Raw genomic sequence first — 18,449 nt, 5'->3', positions numbered from 1 at the left:
GTTATCTCAGAGATGAGCTATAACACTAAGGATTTTGACAGCTTGCAGTCATTCAAAATACTATAACTACAGATTGTCAAAACATCAGTGAACAGTTTTGCAAAAGTGTAGAGATACTTTCAAAACAGCTTTTTACACCTCTGTAAGAGGTTCTGGTAGAAGTGCATGTGTTCTGACTGCCTGGAATCCTCCTCCATATTTCCAAACAAGGTACTGATCATTTCTGAATGTAAAACTCATTAAATAACTGCTAGTAGGAGGGTCCACAAATATTGTTTCACTCTAGATATGGCTGTACCTCACTGACTGGAAAACAGAATTCTAAGCATTGCAGGTAAAATACTTTGGGATTCAGAACAAAGAACACCTCGTTGCACCAGATTCCTACAGATTAGATTAATTTCCAGTTCATCAGCTGCATTTATGCTTTGAGATAACATGCATTCAGAATGAGGCATCTCAAGAATATTTCAGAATCTGCCTGATTCAGCTGGAGTGAATTTAGACAAAAACACAAAGACAAACTTAAATAATCTGTTTTCATTGTAATGCTCACTGATTCAAATGCTTTAATACTGCTTGTCTCCTACTTGCTTACCTCTGCTCACATTTGCCCTTCTTGTAAATGAAAAGAGCTCAGTTTACTGTTCAAATATCACTTTTTGGCTTTTCATCCTTTCACAACCTTCTATTTTTCCTTTTCCTTCTTTCTTTCTTTCATTAGATTCTTAAGTGTCAAGAAAGGTCCAATCCCCTTCTGGTTCATCAACCCACGCTACAAACTTTGTATCTGAAAAACAGAGAAGAACAATATGGTTACCTGGAGGAAAAGGGTAAAAGCAAACAGTCATGTGGAACAGTATTACTGGTGGGTATTCTTGATGCAAAAAAACAGGCACCTTGAAGTCTCCAAAACCCCTTTTATTCTGTATTAAGACTACATTGTTTGCAGCTGAAATAGACTGCCAGCCACCTGACTTTCACACTGTATGTTATTCTTTTTCAAGAGGAATTTCTTATGAGGGAGGACACTAACACTGTAGTCCTCCAGACCCTTTGATTAGAGTTTTAAATGACTATGTCTACACATCTTTAAATGTCACTTTTTAGTTCAGAAGAACAGTTTGGGAGAAACACAGTAGTTCGCAAAGAAATTACAGACATTACAGAAAGAGAGGAGTAATTTAGGTTCAGAAGAATCAAAGACTGAGGATTTGCCTTTCCTTCCTTCTTGCCCTGTATTTTTTCTGAGCAAATTAATTCCATAGCCCACTGGTGATAGACTGATGTACTTTTGGAAAAAAAAAAACCCACAAAACCACAAAAAAATGTTTTTTTGTTCTATGTGTTTGCACAACGGATTTTCAACTCTCTGCAGTCAAAATACAGTCAGCAAGAGTGAAGATGCCACCTGCAGTTAAGTTTTGTCTTTAAGTAACGCCTTAGAGGATCTGACCTGGTTTTAGACACACTAACCTTACTGCCTTGCAGGTTGTAAGGGCTGTTCTGTGCCTGCTGACTGTGACCTGGCAGGGCTGTGACAACATTCTGGTACGTTTTTGAACGATGCCCAGTGCTGGATTTCCTGATGGTTCTCTATATCCTACCTTAACATGATCAGTGATAGAAGTACTACTCTGCCATAGTTGATGCAAATGGTGGTTTAAGGTGTTTCTGATGTTGCACTGAGTGCCCTGTAGGTTGTTCTGCAAAGTAGCTATTCCTAAAAACACAGCTTTGTATGTATATTGTGGTGGATTTCTTAACACCCCTACCTTTAAGTTCATGGCTGTTTTACACCTTTTTTCCTGTAAGTATTCCCAGATGGCAGATGTCCCCTGGCAGCACACTTCAATTGGAGGGTCTGTCACAGGGTTCCCATCACCAAGGACCAGCTCCAGCTGCTGAAGACTGTCCAAATCCTCAGGCAGCTGGGATAGGAGATTGTTCTGAACAAGCAGTTTTTGCAAACCTGAACACACAAAAGCAAACAGCCACAGCACAAAGAACAGGAATGATGTGGAACATTCCTGCGTGCTCCCCGTAAACAGCACATGGATGAGGTGCAAACAATTCAGCCTGTGCATGTAATGAATGTGTGTGTTGAACACAGAGTGTTTAAAATCCAAAGTATCTGCTCCCAAATATAGAAGGACACAGGCTCTCCTAGCAAAGCTTTTGCTTCACTGGGTGAAGACTATGCACCTGGCTATATTCAGCTTTCAAAAGTCCTGCCAATTGGCACACCAACAGTGCTAGCAAACTCAGCCACACAGAAGTACAATGGAAAGTGGGGAAGATGGAAAGACTGGGCTGGGGAGCACCCCCAGAGAGCCAGTTCCACACCACCGCCCTGGAGTCACTGGTGCTTCTCACCTCAGGGGTTCTGCTTCCAGTGGAGCTCTGGGAAACATCTTTTTCCCCAGACCCTGAGGTTGAGGTAGGTCATGGGTGAGGACCTCCTGCCCATGTGGCTTGGGTACAGCGCTTCCCCCAGCCTCCCAGTTCTACCTTTTATCCCATTTGGTTCCTTTCCAATTACAGGATGAGCCCTGAATGATGCACTGCATTCCTTCCTTCCCTTCTCTCCCTCCTTCTTCCAAAATGCTTATTGGTAATTTTGTCCTTGGGACCACAAACACAAAGACTATTTTTCACCTCTATTCAGCACAGAGAGTCTGGGAGCTGTTGAAGGAGACTGTTAGGACAGTCAGGTATTTTCAAGTGGGTCAATGAGCTGATGGCTGTGGGCAGGTAGTTCAGACAATTATTCTCTATATGCAGTTCTTGGAGATTCTGAAAAATATGTGTGCATAAGTTTTAATAAGTAAAGGATTTTTCCTTAGCTTGAAATATAATCAATGTACAGAGAATATCAATAAGTGCAGAAGGTTTATAAACTGAAATACCACTGGCATGACTACTAAACACAAAGAGACAACAGGAGTTTCAAACACTGAGTTTTGATATTATTCTAACAGCCTTGGCATGATGCTGCACACTGTACCCAAAGAAATTAGGAGGACCTTCAGTCCTGCATTTGGGAGCAGCTGAAGCCCACATAAGCACCTTGCTGCAGCAGACGAAGATCTTCTCCCTCCTATTGCTCCTACCTGCAATTTGCTGATATCTTCTGGCAGACTTGTGAATTTAATTCCTTTATTTTGTCCTGGGTGTAATCTCTCTAATGATTCCAGGAGAAAGATTTGCTTCGGAAAGATATTGAATTGGTTTTCAGACAGGTTAAGGCATTTCAAATTTCTCAGTTCTTTCACCTCTGCAGGTATCTAGACACGCTCATTAAAAAGATACATTATGTCAATTAAGCAGTAATATTTGGGATTTTGTTTTTAGGGGAAAATCGCCAAGAAAGTGCTGGGGAGCTGCATTACTGTTGATGGATGAACACAGAATATTCTGCTCATTAATATAACATTATACCTCACAGTATGGTGGAAATTCTGGCAAAAAAATCCATGTTGTTTCCTCTGCTGGAAAGATTTCTTATGGGGTTAATTTTGTTTCTTAGCAGAAACATTAGTCTGCTTCTTCGTTTCCTTTGTATGCACAGTGCAGGGGAGAGTAATTTAAATGGATGAAATCTGAAAGCGATCCTTTTGCATAAATTACTACTTCTGTAAATGTAACCTTCAAGAAGAAAATTGCACAAGTGAAAATCTCCTTGGAAAAAAGCATTGCATGATATAAAAAGGAAGGTGTATTCTGAGCCCTAAAACGAGTATATCCATGAATACTATTACACTTAGAATAACACAGCTGTAGGGTACATCACTGTTCATTATCAAATGAACAGCAAATGTTAACGGTGTTAAAGGCATTAACAATATCACATCCATTTTTAAATTGCCCTCTGCTCTGTTTCAGTTTGTGACGTATCAATTCTACGCAAATGCAGCTCTTATTTTCCAGTGCATATAGAAAAAAAGATGCAAAAAGACTGAAGCAATCCCTGCAGTGAGTATTTCACCTTTACAATTCAACACAAAGGTCAGTGTTTCCACATTCTTGCTATTCTCTCCCTGCCTGAATACTCAGATGTCAGTGATAATGAGTAACCCAGGCTCAGGTGCATACCAGGTGGAACATGCCCTCTCTCTGTAGCAGGGAAAGGTGGCACTCAGTTGTAAGGAAGAACTTAGATTTCTGCAAAAGGGAGGTATCAATAAAATAAAAATGAAAACAAAGGAACGTATGCTTCTTGTATCTGATTGTCAGCCAGGGCCAATATTTCCATGTTTTTCACAGTGCATATTCTTTTAAGAATATCATCAAAGCAATTTTCACTCAGATCTAGTATCCTGACACTGATTAATATGGTGAAGGACCCAGGTACTGTGTGCAGTCCAGTGTTCCTCAGATAAACATGGGAAAGGGGCGGCCAGCGGCAGATCTGGTGTGGGGACTTCTCCAGGCTGTTAGCAAACAGTCAGTACTCTCATTTCAGTGAGATTCTACAAACCTGGGGGAAGCTTGTGCAGGAGATTGAGACAGATCCAGCACACCCAGCTTCTGGCAGTGTTGCAGTGTAGGAGGAATGGAGGATAAGTTATTAAAAGCTAAAAATAGCTTAGCTAAATTTGTCAAAAAACCTCCCTCTTCTGGGGTGAGACTGATTCGATTTAGTTCCAGATCTATTATTTCTAAATTAGCAATGTGACAAAGCTCCTTGAGAAAACTTTTGCATCTATTTTTCTGGAGGAAAATTTCCTTGAGTTTTGTCAGGTTCACTATTTCTTTAGGCAGACACTTGAGATTATTGTCAGAAAGGCCAAGCAGTTCAACATGATGGAAGTATTCCCAGATCTGCACTGGGATTTGCTGCAAGTGTGTTTTATAGAGCCTGAGCTGACAAAGGGACTCCAACTTGCTGATAACTGGAAGCAAACTAAAAGAGAGGGGCTTGTTGCTTAAATCTAAGCTCAGAAGACATTTCAGCTCCCCCAGTTCTTCACATATGTCCAGTATGTCATTCTGATCCAAGAATCTTCATGTGCCTCAGGCAATTAATGTTTCTGGGGATACTTACAATCAGGTTCTTTTCCCTGTGCAGCTCTTCCAGATACTCTAGACTTAAGACCCCTGGTGAGATGGTTCACAGTTGCATGTTGGCTAGATCAGTGAAAAATACCCTGTCTGTGACACGTGTAGGAGAAAGACCTTCGTTCTCTGGCACTTCATTCACTGGTATTTCTTGTGCTGTCTGATCATGGTCATCCTCAAAACCAGCAGAGGCAGCTTTGGGGCAATGAGTGCCCCTGCGCTGGCCTCCTGGCTCTGCTGAGACTCAGCCATCTCTGCTCCTTATTTTTAATTTCAGAAGAGAAAAAAAAATCAACAGTACTCAAAGACCTTCCTATGCTAAATAAATACTGGCAGAATTCAGCATTTAGGGACAGGTTCTATCTCAATTGTACCCCTGCAAAAAGCTGCTTGTGTTCATTGAGATCAAATCCTGCAGCACATGCAGCGGGACCATGAGCTTGAATCCCAGCACATCCTGAAGTGCCCCAAGAACCAAATTCAGAGGGTGACCTTGTGAAGTCAGGGGAGCTGGATGAAGCAACTTCCTTGAGTCTAGAAGGCCTATATTTACAAATACTGACCGAGATCTGTCTTCAGCTATGCTAACTGTAAAACTGGAAGAGTCTTAGTGTAAAAAGGTGGCACCTTCTCCTGTAATACTTAGTGGTTCAGAGAGATGCCAGTGAATCTGATATTTGAGAACCCTCAAAGCTGTATTGTTGCTGATAGCAAAAGAGCAAGAGGTGGGAAGGGGTGACCACCTGGCTGACCTCTGATGTCTGAACAGAAGAAACCTTTCAGCTGGCATTGAAGGAACAGTAAGAGAGAAAGTGGAGACTGAGAGGCAACTGTCAGTCGTCTCCCACCTGAAGCCCTTTTCTCTGCTGCCGTAACCACACTGGGAGGAGGTCACGTTTCCAGAGATGGGTGGTTTCCAAGTGCCACCAGGACAAGGAAGAAGAACTGAGTGACCACGGTGGGGAGAGATCTGTGCTGGGCTTCCCAGACTAATTCAGATGTTGTGTGAGGGTATTTTTGTTTTTATTGGCTCTGAGTTCAGTACTTGGGTGTGAGCCCCACTCCTGTGGGACATGAGAGCATGTGATCCCAGCCCACCCCCTCCAGCGTACAGGGCAGTAGTGAAGTCACTAAAAGGATTTATTTGGTGGAAAGGACCAGCACAGGCACCTTTGAAGTAACCGCTAATCCACGTAACCACGGAAATTTTTGCAAAGGCTCCTCGGAGACCATGGGCAGACCACTAAATAAATACTCTGGGTGGGGATGAGCTGCTGAAACTCTGCTTCCCTCCCCACAGACGTGGCCAGGCCTCCACTGTGGGGCGGGCCCAGCACCGCACAGGGGTGGGGTGGTGGTGGGGCCTCCTGCCAGGGCCCTGGGCTGGGCCTGGCTGCATTCCCTGCTCCCTCTTGGTGGAGGGCACGGGACGCCTTCCTTGGAAACGGGCTCCACTACCAAACATTATTGACCTTGGAGCAGCCTGGCTCAGCCGTGGGACACAACTGACCCGTGGGCCGGTTGACACGGGGAGAGGGTGCAGGCGTCGATCGCTCAGGTAGGCCTGCGGAGGTCGGGGGCCCAGCTGCTTTACAGTGAAAAAGGACCTGCCTGGATGAATGTTAATTCTCTGTTAGCACAGATCCTATGTGATGGCAGATCAGAAACACATCCGCAAATCCACATTTTTGCCTCATGCTTTTCCTGTCTGTATCAGTTATTATTGTGTTGCATACCAAGAGTTGTAACCCTTTACAGATCAAGCCCATTTGTATTGTTATGCAGAGCCCAGCACACAGCGCTTGGGTCCATGGTGATGTTGCTAGGCTGCCTTAACGATGCAGTAACACTTTGTTTTGTTTTCCAGCAGTTCATGTCAGTTCATCCAGATCTTCACCAGCACTATGTGCTGGCCTGCCAAAACTTGGGCCGACCTGAACACCCCTTCATTGCTCATGTGCTTGAAGAAGCTGATAAAAATGATAAAATGTAAGGAAATAACAGGCAAGATGTTTCAGATGCTTCTATAAGCCTTAAACAAGATAGCAGGAGAAGGAATTGAATAATGAGAAAGTTTATGTAGTTTCAGGCTTAAACACACATCATATTTAGCATTTACTGCTGAAGTTCTGGTTTAACTCATCTTGACATCATCTTGGCAGAAAGTTTGTAGCTATATATCCTTTCTGGGCAGCTATACAAGCAGTGAAATCAAAAAAAAGTGAAAAATGTACAGGATGGTGCCTTTCTGTCCCTTAAAGAAGCCAAACACATTGTCTAGTCATTCTAACTCCCTTTTGTCTCGCTCCTGTTTAAAAAGCCTCAGCTGCATGCAGCTAGTTTCCAGCTTGTAATGCTTCCTTGAACTGTCTCTGAATCCTGCCAAGGTATTAACCACTCAAACTCTGTCTCATTATGTGGCTAGGTAGGGCTTTCTCTCATGGATGCTCCTGGGGTGAAAGTTTATTGTCCTTTGGAGAGAAAACCTGAGAAAATACAGCATAGGGAAATGGTTTGTATTAGGTTTTGACCCTGAGGGCAGTATAGAGTAAATAAAGGAAAGGAAGCAAGTAAAAAGGAGGTGATGAGGTGACCTCCAGGATAGTCGTTATTTCCATTTCCCCTCATCTTGGTTCTTCCTGCTTTCTGTGATGTGTGTGAAGCATGGTCTCGAAGCTGTGCAGAATATTGAAAAGGACAGTGCTGAAGTACAGCTTGAATGACATCATCTTTCATGGTGTTTCCAAAAGTAACATGCAGTTAACTGCATGCAAAAGCATCCGTGAGGGCAAGCATGGGTACAGTTCTTATCTGGAGAGATAAATAATTTTTCTCTATCATTTTACCTCTCCCCATGTGCTTACATTTTTATGTTACAGCAGATGGACAAAAGGGATCACATTAAAAATAGCTGGAAATAATCATCTAGTGCCTGTGCAGAGAATTACAGGTGATGATCTTCAAGTTCTTGCCTCTGTCTTATGCAATACTGTATTTGTCACAGGTAAGCTTTTTTTGTGTATGTTTGACATCGCTGTGCTAATATAAGAAAACATAAGCAGTCTTGATTTCAGCCTTAGTTCATCTTTATTTCTTTTTGTTTAGAGATCAGTTCAGTGTAGATACACACCTGTCACATTCTTCATCTTTTTCAGGTTTGGATCTTAGGTGTAATGTATTGACCGATGCTGGAGCAAAGCACATGGCAGCATTCCTCCAGGTGCCAAAATTATGTTTATCATTCAGCAACTTGTAATTTATTTGGCTATGACAATATTTATCTGTGGTAAACTGGAGACAAGAATGCGTTGGTTTGGCAAAATTCTGTTAATTTTGACTTTCACATCCAAATCCATGCCACCAGAATCTCAGATTGTATTCTCTGGGGAGATTTTAAATTTCTGGTAGAAATATGTTGGACATTTGGCTAAGATGTCATGAAGAAAGAATGGAATAAGCTGTGGGGCTTTTGGGCTTACAGTTCAGTTTAACAAAGGAGGTAATGGTAGTGTCAAGTGTGCCAGGGCCTTTGTTTTAGATACTTTATCATCTGTGTTAGTCTTTTTGTAGGTCTAAATATAGGAGACTTTAATGCTGCCTTTCTGTCATTGTAAGCACCAGAATACAGATGGCAAATGGTGAGTTGTCACTCAGTGCTTGTGTTCCTGGAGCTCAGGGAGGGCCATTAAATTCACAAAATGCCTGAAGGTCTGCATCTGAACTTGCCCACCTGCCTCGTTTGGTCATGCTGAGCACACGGGTTCCTAGGTGGTTTCTGTAAGCCCCATGAGGACCTACACACTACATGTTTTTCTGCCTTTCCATCATCATCTGATATACTTTGGCATTCTTTAACTACTTCTCCAAATCAGGCGCTGCCTGAAATGCAGTGAAGGACAGAAGTTTTAAGTACGCATATGACACATTTCCTTTTTGAAAAATAGTCTGGAAAAAAGGCTCATTGCTTTCTGATTTGTTTGTTCCTAAGGAAAACTCCACTCTGCGGTACCTTAACCTGATGTTTAATGATATTGGCATAAGTGGAGCAGAGCTGATAGCAGGAGCACTCCATGTGAGTATTTGTCTGGGAGATTTAGACAATGGTATCTAATCTGATATTTTTGCTTTTGATGAACAGTACTAGCTGTCCTGCCAACATCAGAGCTGGCTGAAAGGGCCCTCTGTCTTCAGTCCATTCAGCATTTTGCTGTATCACAGGGATTGCTTGTTTTCCCAAGGTAGACTTCAGAAATCAGATTTCACACAAGAGAAAGTTGCCCTGTGCTGCCATTAACACTTAATTATCACATCTATCACAGCTGGATTTTTCTGTGTGAAAAATGCTATGCTGTGCTATAGGATATATAATGTCAGCAGTTTTTTCCCTTTTTTTTCTTAAATTGTATTAAATTTGCCTGTGCCTTGATGTCAATGTTTGTCTTGATTCAAGATGTCTGAGATATGTTTTGAAAACTTTGCCTTACAGCAGCAGCATAAAAACATGTTTGTTATTTTTAATGTGGTTTCCCAAGGAAATGAGGCTTGTGTGTAAGATTTGTTGTGTTTGTGAAATGAGACTCATGTGAGCTCTTTCTTCCTCCTTCATAGTCTTTGAACTCAGAACTGATTTCAACTAGATTTGACAGGCCTCCAGCACGCTATGGTTGTACAGTAGATTGTACAACACTGGGCTTGCAAACAACCCCCAGAGCTATTTGTGCAGCCCCGTGGCAGCGTTTGCTGGGTTTGCTGAGCAGGCGAGTGGCAGGATCTGGGGGTGAAGGGGGTGTGTTATTGAGGGAAAGAGAGGGAAGGAGGTGCTGTGCTGTAGTGAGGTACCGCGGTGGGGGAAGGGGTGCTGGGGTCATGTGGAAGACATAAAAGCAGTATGAAACCAAGCTTTATTAGTTCTGTTGCTCACCGAACTACTTGTTCTGTAATCTCTTAATCATAATCTCTGGTAATGAGTGATTACGGTGGTACTGAAGAATTAAAAATACAAAACTACTCTGCATTGCATTTAGGGCTTTAACAGTCAAATAGCTATTTCATATCCATTGAAATTCTGTGGAGGGGAAGGGGGAAGATGCTGACTTTTCTAGATCTCTGATCAGAACTTTATATTGCCAGTGAAGTCTCCAGTCCATTAAAGACTTACGCACTGCTTTGACTCTGTACCAGGTAGCCCTAGTGAGGGCGACTGGCTTCACTGAGCTTTGATTTGCCATGTGATTTCAAAGACTAAAAAAAATAAAGAAAATTATATTATTGTTTAAAATATACTTACTAGATTTAAATCAGTTTTGATATAACTTGTATTTCAGCTGTCAATTTAGGCAGAAATATCTGCCTGGATTATTTACATGAGTGTGAAATTTGTGAACTAACTTGGGAGAAACAAAAGTTTTAAAGTTTTGCTTGGGGACTCTGATGCATTTAATTCCAGTGAAGGGAGCCTGAGCCAGTGTCGCGGTTTGAGCCCAGAGAGCAACTGAGCACCACGCAGATGCTCACTCACACCTCCCCCCTCAGGAATGTGAAGGACAAAAATTAAAGCAAAAGGCTCAAGAATTGAGATAAGAACAAGGAGGGATGATTCACCTGTTATGGTCATGGCCAAAAGACACACTTGTGAGGGGAAGAAAAAGATCATCAGTTTAATTCAAACACTAACAACAACAACACTTAAGAAACAGAGTAGGACAGTGAGAAGTATAACCACATCTTAAAAACACCTTCCCCCCACCCCTCCCTTCTTCCCAGGCTCAGCTTTGCTCCCGATTACCTCCTCCCCCACCAGCGGCGCAGGGGGTCAGGGAATGGCAGTTACGGTCAGTCCCCCTGCTCCTTCCTCCTCAGGGGAGGACTCCTCACACTCTTCCCCTGCTCCAGCGTGGGGTCCCTCTCACAGGAGACAGTCCTCCATGAATTTTCTCTGATGTGAGTCCTTCCCACGGGCTGTATCCCTTCCCGAGCTGCTCCAGCGTGGGTCCTTCCCACATGTTGCAGTCCTCCCAGCCCCAAACTACATCAGCGTGGGCTTCCCGTGGAGTCCCGGCCTTCTTCGGGTGCAGCTCCTTGCTCCGGCGTGGGGTCCTCCATGGGCTGCAGGTCGGCATCTGTTCCACCAGTAACCTCCATGGGTGCAGGGCACAGCCTGCCCTCTCCCCACAAGTCTCTCCTCCTCCCCCCTCTTCCTCCTTTCTTCCACTGACCTCAGAGTTTGCAGAGGTGTCTTCCTCACAACTCCAATTCCTCCTCCCAGGTTCTCCTTCTCTTTATCATAGAGGTGCAGCCACTGTCGCCAGTTGGCTCGGCCTTGGCCAGAGGTGGGTCCGACTTGGAGCCGGGGGAGCTTCGAGAAGCTTCTCCCAGAGGCCACCCTGTAGCCCCCTCCCCTGCTACCAAAACCTCACCACACACACAAACCCAGCACAGCCACCTGCTCAGTCAGTGTTATCACTTAGACACAATTCTGGAGGCTTTTGTCTTTGTGTGACAACAAGCAGGATTCGCAGGAAAAAGGACAGTGTTGTTTTTCAGGCCATTTAAAAGGAATTGATATTTTTTTAATTATTATTTTGTCTAGAGGAATGAAACTCTTGTGTATTTGAGAATGACTGGAAACAAAATAGGAAACAAAGGTGGAATGTCCTTTGCTTCAATGCTAGAAATTAATTCAACCTTAGAGAAGCTGGATCTTGGAGACTGTGATATGGTGAGTAATCCAGTAACATTATCAGCAATGACATAAGTCTTTCAAGGGTGTTACAAAGGTACTACAGTACTTAATTAGGGGAAAATACCATCTGTTGTCATTGATTTTACATTTTGTGATAGCAAGAAGTAATACGATATATAGTATTGCAATGCATACTTGGAAAGGCATGTTGCATAAAAGACCTGTGAAGTCATAACTGATGATGTATTAGAGCCACCATGTCCCTGGGATTCAGGTACTTGGCTTTTGCATTTTCCAAGGTTTGTTTCTGCTGTTACTTCAACAGCATAACAAAAAGTTAAGCCCTGTGTAATTTATGTTGCAGAAAGGACTTCTTATTCCCTGGAGGTTCTTTTCCTTCTAAAGTGTGCAGTGCTAGTACCTGAAAGTCACCCAGTCCCATAGCTCTCTTGCTCCTAGCAGAGCTGGATCTATAAAGGACATAGTCACAACAGTGCGGAATTGAGTAGAAAAGCACCCAATTTGGTCTTAGATAACCTGCCGCCTCCTAGAGTCAGGTGCTGAGGCTTCTTCCACAGTGCACAGGGGAAGTCAGGAGGGTAGAAACAGGCACTAAGCAGGGCGCTTCCCACTCTAGCCAGTAAAAGCCTGCAGATGGCTTTTAAAAACCTGTGGGGTACAGCAGGAGGTAGCAATTGGGGCTGTGACCCTTCTCCCAGTGCAAGGTCCCGGCACCTGACTGATGGTGTGTCCTTGTGTGATCACTTTAGAGGGGCTGGAAGGTGGAAGTGGTTCTTCTCCCTGCCTGGGAGAATTTGGTCCTGTATCTTGCTCTCCTGGAGAATGCTCTAACCAAGCTAGAAGTGAAATTAAGATGTCCCACTCAGCCTTCCTGTTAAGGGTGTTCATCTTTTCAGGTGATAATGAGGTGTATGTTGGGCAGACGAGTAAGTTTGGCTGTAACCTAACAGTTACGACTGTTACCTGGAGGCAGGGGGAGAGCTGGGGTCAGATTAAAAGGTTATTGTATTTGTTTCCTGGAATTACAGAATATGCTTCTAAACTAGAAGGGGGAATACATCTCAGAAACTGTGAAGGGTGTTATGAAAACATGAACAAGGAGAGTGTAGCCAGTGTAGGGTTTATCTGAAAGCTTAATATATTTATGCTTGATAGGCAATTGATAGAAAACTGATTTAAAATGAAATAGCTTTGGATGTAGACCAGCGTAATTGGAAAATAACGTAAATATAAATTAGTGAGCAAATGAGAAAGAAATACAAAAATCTGAACCGGCCTGTATCGTAGACTCTCACTACTCTGTACCATATTAATTCACATTTAGTATGAATTTACCTAGTGGATAAATGTTATCTAAGACTTTTACCAAAAACCTTAGGGAACACACACACAAGCTGATTTGAATTCATAAATTAGGAAAACCAAAATACAGGATCAATTAAATGGACAAGTATCAAGCATTATTCTTGCCTTTTATTTTCTGAGTTGCCAAATTTCCTGGTTGTTCGTACTACTTAGTCTAATTCCACCCTGTTATTCCACGGGGAGTTGGCATGGTATTACCAGAAAATACATCGTGTCTGCAAGCTCTTGCACTTGCATCTCTCCAGGGTACATGGAGGCGGAAATAATAGTATTTCTAATCTGAGCCCATTTGATGGTTTTGATCTTCTGACAATCAATTCTAAGAAGTCATGGTAATTCGGTAGCTTGATCTATACATTGAACAGGTTTCTCTAAAGAGTTTATTTATTTTCATTTCCAGGGTATGCAGTGTCTAATAGCAATAGCAACAGCCCTGACTCACAACAAATCAGTCAAAGCAATAAACCTAAATCGTCCTTTACTGTACAGCCAAGAGGTATGTAATAGACTGTGGTGTCAGCTCAGTCAAAGAGAGAAGCATAAGTAAGTCAGTACTGATGTATTTATGTATTTTTTTAGACTGGCTCTTGGGAAGTATTTCTTTCCAGAAGGGGTTGTTGGGCATTGGAATGGGCTACCCAGGACAGTGGTGGAGTCCCCATCCCTGGAGGGGTTTAAGAGTCGAGTTGACATAGAGCTTAAGGGTCTGGTGGAGTTGAGAACAGTCAATGTTAGGTTAATGGTTGGACTGGATGATCTTCAAGGTCTTTTCCAAGCTAGATGACTCTGTGATTCTATGGACATCTGAGCTACACGGCTCTCTGGGTTTCCTTACAAAGTGGAGTAAATGGTTGCAGAAATATTCTTTTTCTCTTTCTGTGCCAAGTTTTGTGCAGTCACAGGCTGCCCCTGTTTAACTAGAAGGCTATTTAAAAAAAAAATTTCTTTCTTGGTACATATGCATTTGTTAAATAATGGGCTAATGGAGAGGGCTTGGTGTTGGAGAACCAAGTATTCCTTCTGCTGTTACAGGATGGAGAGTTTCATGCATTGTTCAGCAAACTGAGGGAGAAATGTTGTTTAGTAGGAAATGAGGGGAAGAACAAAAGTCTGTTTATCTGAGCAGTGCAGTCCATGGGCAATTGCCAGAGCCCGCAGCCTGAAGAAGAAAGGCACACTTCAACAATAAGCCATATTCACTGGGCTGGGTGGTTTTGTTGTTTCACTGTGTGAACTTGAAGCATGAATTTAACAAGTGAATGAACCTCATCAATGTAAAACCTATGACACATTTGTTAGCCAAAGCAAAGACACAAACCCTCCAAAACAGCACTGAAAAGACAATCTGCAAGGCAGTATTTGCTGGGGGCAGCACCACGGGCCACTGGGTGTGTAGAGGCGCAGGGAGCTGGGGGGCTTTCGCTGGCAGGCACACAGCTTCTGTGCCCCGCTGGTCCTGCTGAAGTCTCGGCTACCCAGCTGGTTGTGCTGGTGGTTTCACCAGACTGGTGGCGGTTGTCAGGTGTCAGTGGTAGGCACAGTATTGTCCCGATGGCAGGATGGTGAATCAAACTGTCACGAAGGCCCAAAGGTGAATTTAACAGTTTAAACAGATTGTAGTTGTTTCTTCTTCTACTCAGAGAGGGCTTGATCTGCCTAGACCTGGTTTTAGAAGTCAATTTAAACTACTGCTACTGAAATTATAGGCCAGTAAGGGCCTGCTCAGTATCTGTGGGAGACTGTTTGCCATTGTTGCCACCTTCAACTCTATCATTTTCGGAGGCCTCTGGGGTTGTTGCCTTATATTTGACTCACTCCAATATTTTCTTAACTAAATGTGACAACTTCAGAATGAACTTACTTTGTCTTACAGTGACAGGACATATTTTTCCCATAGCAATCCTCTTTATGAAATAATAGATTAGCATCATGACAAAATACTTCTAATGTTAGTGAAGACTGACTCAAACATTCATTTTTTTAAGAGCAATGACTGGAAGAAAAACTGATTAGACATAATGATTCAAATATTGATGCTCCTGATATGTGCATGGATGTATACAGTACTGTAAATCTGCAAATATCTTTCTGGTATTTTTAATTTTTTTTATTTTCAGCTTTTTTATAATATATTGTTTCCTGGCTATTTTTAATGCAGTATACAAAATAGGACACTACTGACAACCAAATCTTGCTGTTAGTTGTGCATCTCCCTTTTACTGAAGGAAGACCGTATCTTACCCTAAAGTACAGCTTAATAAACCTGAGTGTATGTTTTTAGGAAGAAACCACAGTCCATGTTGCTCTGATGTTGAAAAGTAACTCTTCTCTTGTGGAATTACACTTGTGCAAGCACGAAATGAAAAACTTTGGAGTAGAGCGACTGTGTGAGGCATTGTATGAAAACTCCAGCCTGCGATACCTTGATCTTAGCTGGTAAGAGTTATTAAGTGACACAGCCCTAACATTACAAACTCATTTTCTTAGTGCCTTTTTCAAAAAAGTGTGTGCATCTCTTTCAGTAATAAAATAACCCACGATGGCGTAAAATTTTTGGGAGAACTACTAAAACGGAACCAAACCCTGGAAATTCTAGATCTTAATGCAAACCGAATAGAAGATGATGGAGCCAATTACCTGAGTGAAGCCTTGGCTTCGTACAACAGGACTCTTACGGCGTTAGTATTTACACAACCTCCCCAGAGACTGCAGGCATAACGACTCAGAGTATAGGAAACTCGGTTTTTTGTTCAGTGGCTGAACTGACATCAAAACTGTGTGCTTTGACGTTGATCAAAATAGAAAAGTCGGGAAGTTCCAAACTTTTTTGTCCATTTTTTCCTTCTCGGGGGGGGGGGAAATGTGAGTGACAGATCAGGTGGGATTGCTTTGCTAAGCATAGGTGTCTCCTGCCGTGGGAGATGCCCCAAGACCTGTGCTAATGCCTCGTGTTCACCTTCCCACACCACCAGCCCTACTCAAAACTCATTTTATCCCCTTTTTCTCCTACGTCCTTTTCTCCATCTTGTATCCATTGCTGTGTGGCCTGACATATGCTTATTCTTCTATTTCAGGTTTTTTTGGGGTCGGTGCTTAGATCAGTTTTGTAGTGGTTCATCTTAAATGCAATTCACAGCTTTTACAGTCATTCTAAGGGGGTATTTGGGGGAGAAGCAATCAGTTCATCTGTTCTTTCTGCATCTTTAAAGCACCCGTCCCTGTGGTGCAGAAACGAAAACAAACAGCTGTACGTTTTCAGAATTCTAAGATAATCAGATTCCATCCAGGGATAAGGCACTGCATTTGTTGATTCTGAGCTTCAACACTTAAGAAAATCCTCCATTTAAGTTAGCTTTCAGGTGAACCCAAAAGAGCTGTAATCAGGGTGTATTTTGTAGCCCACATTAAACCATGCACTGCCAGAATGTACAAGCTGATCAAAGGTGTTACCTGAAGCCATTAGTTTTAAGTAGCAGACTGAGGAGGTGGCGGCTGCTAGGTGCCTCTGAAAGCCTTCCAGGTTCACTAATATAAAAATAACTGCCACTCCACAAAGATCAAAGCTTAGCCTGGATAAATGCCAAGGCTTGGGCTTCAAAGCAGACTGGAGATGAGACTTGGCCACCATGCAGTAAGTCACTGACACTGAAGAATCAAATAGTGAACAACCTGGCTGCATGAGTCTTGGAAATGCCTTGAGAAATAGCACAAGTCCATAGTCCAAACTGCCTTTAGCAGCCTGAAAAAGATTTTATGGTAGGGCTGACCTTGATATAAATATTATTAATAACAAATATAAAATTTCAATTTACATATATGATATATATGTAATGATAAAATGTAAAATAATAATAAATCATAGTTAAACTCTTAGTTTTAACTAAGAGATGGGAATTCCGTGGTTTGGCACAGATTTGCATAACTATTTTCTCTGTTTATTAGGTTGTCAGTAGTTAGCAACAATATAAGTGGCAAAGGACTTGTAGCTCTTTCGAGTGCAATGAAAACAAACATAGAACTTTCCTACATTTACATCTGGGGGAATAAATTTGATGAAGCCACTTGTGTGGTAAGTGGTTGCTTCTGAACTCTTCTAAGAGGGTTTTGTTTGTTTGTTCCAATTTGTTTTTACAGTCATTTGGAAGACTACAGCAATTAGTGAACAAGATACTTGATTTACCATGGGGATTTTTAAATAATTATAATACGGTGGTGCTCTAATGAGACTTGGACATCAGCATACTGAAATGATCAAGTACTCTCCCACTGTGTGTCATCTTCTAGAGCCTTCACTGCAGTCAAAATGGAGTATTATATGTCATATTCTTGGTTTTATTAATTTCAGGCATTTTCAGAATTGATTCAGATGGGTCGCTTGAAACCTAATTGTACAGACGTGGAGCCGTATGAAGTGGATGGGCACGTTTACCTCGCCGAGCTCTCCCATGGCCTTCAGAAGCATTACTACTGGACACCAAGTTGTGGGGAGGAGACAAACCGAGATGCTAATGCCAGCCTGGCAATTACAGCTGTTTCAGAATACTGAGTGAGGTAGCAGCTTGAGCTTTTCCTATCTGGTTTCTAGTAAAATAGATTGTATCAGTATCAGACTTGCTGCATATTCTTTCTTCAGGGTCTTTAGTCTAGAAGGAATCTAAAACTGCTTGAAATGGCATTAAAGTATCAAGCCACTGACTTAAAATTTATTGCTAAATAATGCCCACTCTATTAAGAGCCTATTAATATGGAAATGTATTAATTTTGCTGCAGTTATTTCTATTGCACACTATCTCCTTCGCCTTACCCTGATGAGCTGTAGTTCCAGGGTTCCTAGGGGATACATTTAGTGAAATAACATGCCCAGAGGAAAACATTTTCACCACAGCACAGTGCACTAGGAGTGACGTGAGGCACTCTCAGCACTAATGGGGAGTAAAACACTGACCAGAGGCACGTGAAGAATTTAGACTGCAGCAGTGCAGACGCATGACTCGAACTCCTGGCAGCTGAACTACTCCGCTCTATTTAGGATGCCTTCTCAGATCAGGATTTTTATCAAGTGCTTCATATTAAAAAAAGGGGCTGGATCAGAGCATCCGCAGAGCCATGGATGGAGTATCATGACCACGGGTCCTCTCCCGCAGGGCTGCTGCGGAGGAAGAGCTGTCGCCGCCCTTCCTGGGCTGGGTCGCTGCAGTCAGGTGTCGAGGTAGCAGGGAGCCCACAGGTAACGCTCCTGGAGTACAGCCAGGCAGATCCAACCGACAAAAACACACCCAGGACAGCCGCTGGGCAGCAGCTTTGCTTGACAGCAAATCAG

The 18,449-nt window shown here is 42.6% G+C and overlaps 2 protein-coding genes across 3 annotated transcripts; one reads left to right on the top strand and one right to left on the bottom strand.

The window, feature by feature from the left end:
* Window positions 1-775: 775 nt before the first annotated feature.
* On the bottom strand, window positions 776-6,830 carry LRRIQ4 (leucine rich repeats and IQ motif containing 4). The gene is given in 9 exon segments (XM_074878227.1): window positions 776-790; window positions 1,776-2,079; window positions 2,672-2,796; window positions 3,114-3,287; window positions 4,217-4,448; window positions 4,450-4,497; window positions 4,499-5,005; window positions 5,007-5,256; window positions 6,818-6,830. Coding segments are annotated over 9 exon segments (1,668 nt in total).
* Window positions 6,476-18,001, top strand: LRRC34 (leucine rich repeat containing 34). Of its 2 annotated transcripts, none has more exons than XM_074878164.1 (11): window positions 6,476-6,619; window positions 6,929-7,050; window positions 7,941-8,065; window positions 8,217-8,281; window positions 9,050-9,133; window positions 11,651-11,779; window positions 13,530-13,625; window positions 15,411-15,565; window positions 15,652-15,807; window positions 17,072-17,198; window positions 17,475-18,001. In XM_074878164.1, exons 2-11 carry the CDS (start codon window positions 6,935-6,937, stop codon window positions 17,673-17,675), a joined length of 1,254 nt encoding a protein of 417 aa, XP_074734265.1. In that variant the 5' UTR covers window positions 6,476-6,619; window positions 6,929-6,934; the 3' UTR covers window positions 17,676-18,001. The 2 variants fall into 2 exon arrangements, with proteins under 2 accessions (XP_074734265.1, XP_074734264.1); XM_074878163.1 differs by having other exon boundaries at window positions 6,483-6,619; window positions 6,932-7,050.
* The last annotated feature ends 448 nt before the right edge of the window (window positions 18,002-18,449 follow it).

This window comes from Strix uralensis, chromosome 9, assembly GCF_047716275.1.
Source record: "Strix uralensis isolate ZFMK-TIS-50842 chromosome 9, bStrUra1, whole genome shotgun sequence".
Taxonomy (NCBI): domain Eukaryota; kingdom Metazoa; phylum Chordata; class Aves; order Strigiformes; family Strigidae; genus Strix; species Strix uralensis.
The sequence above is the reverse complement of the archived record's forward strand: the minus strand, read 5'-3'. Positions and strand labels throughout refer to the sequence as shown.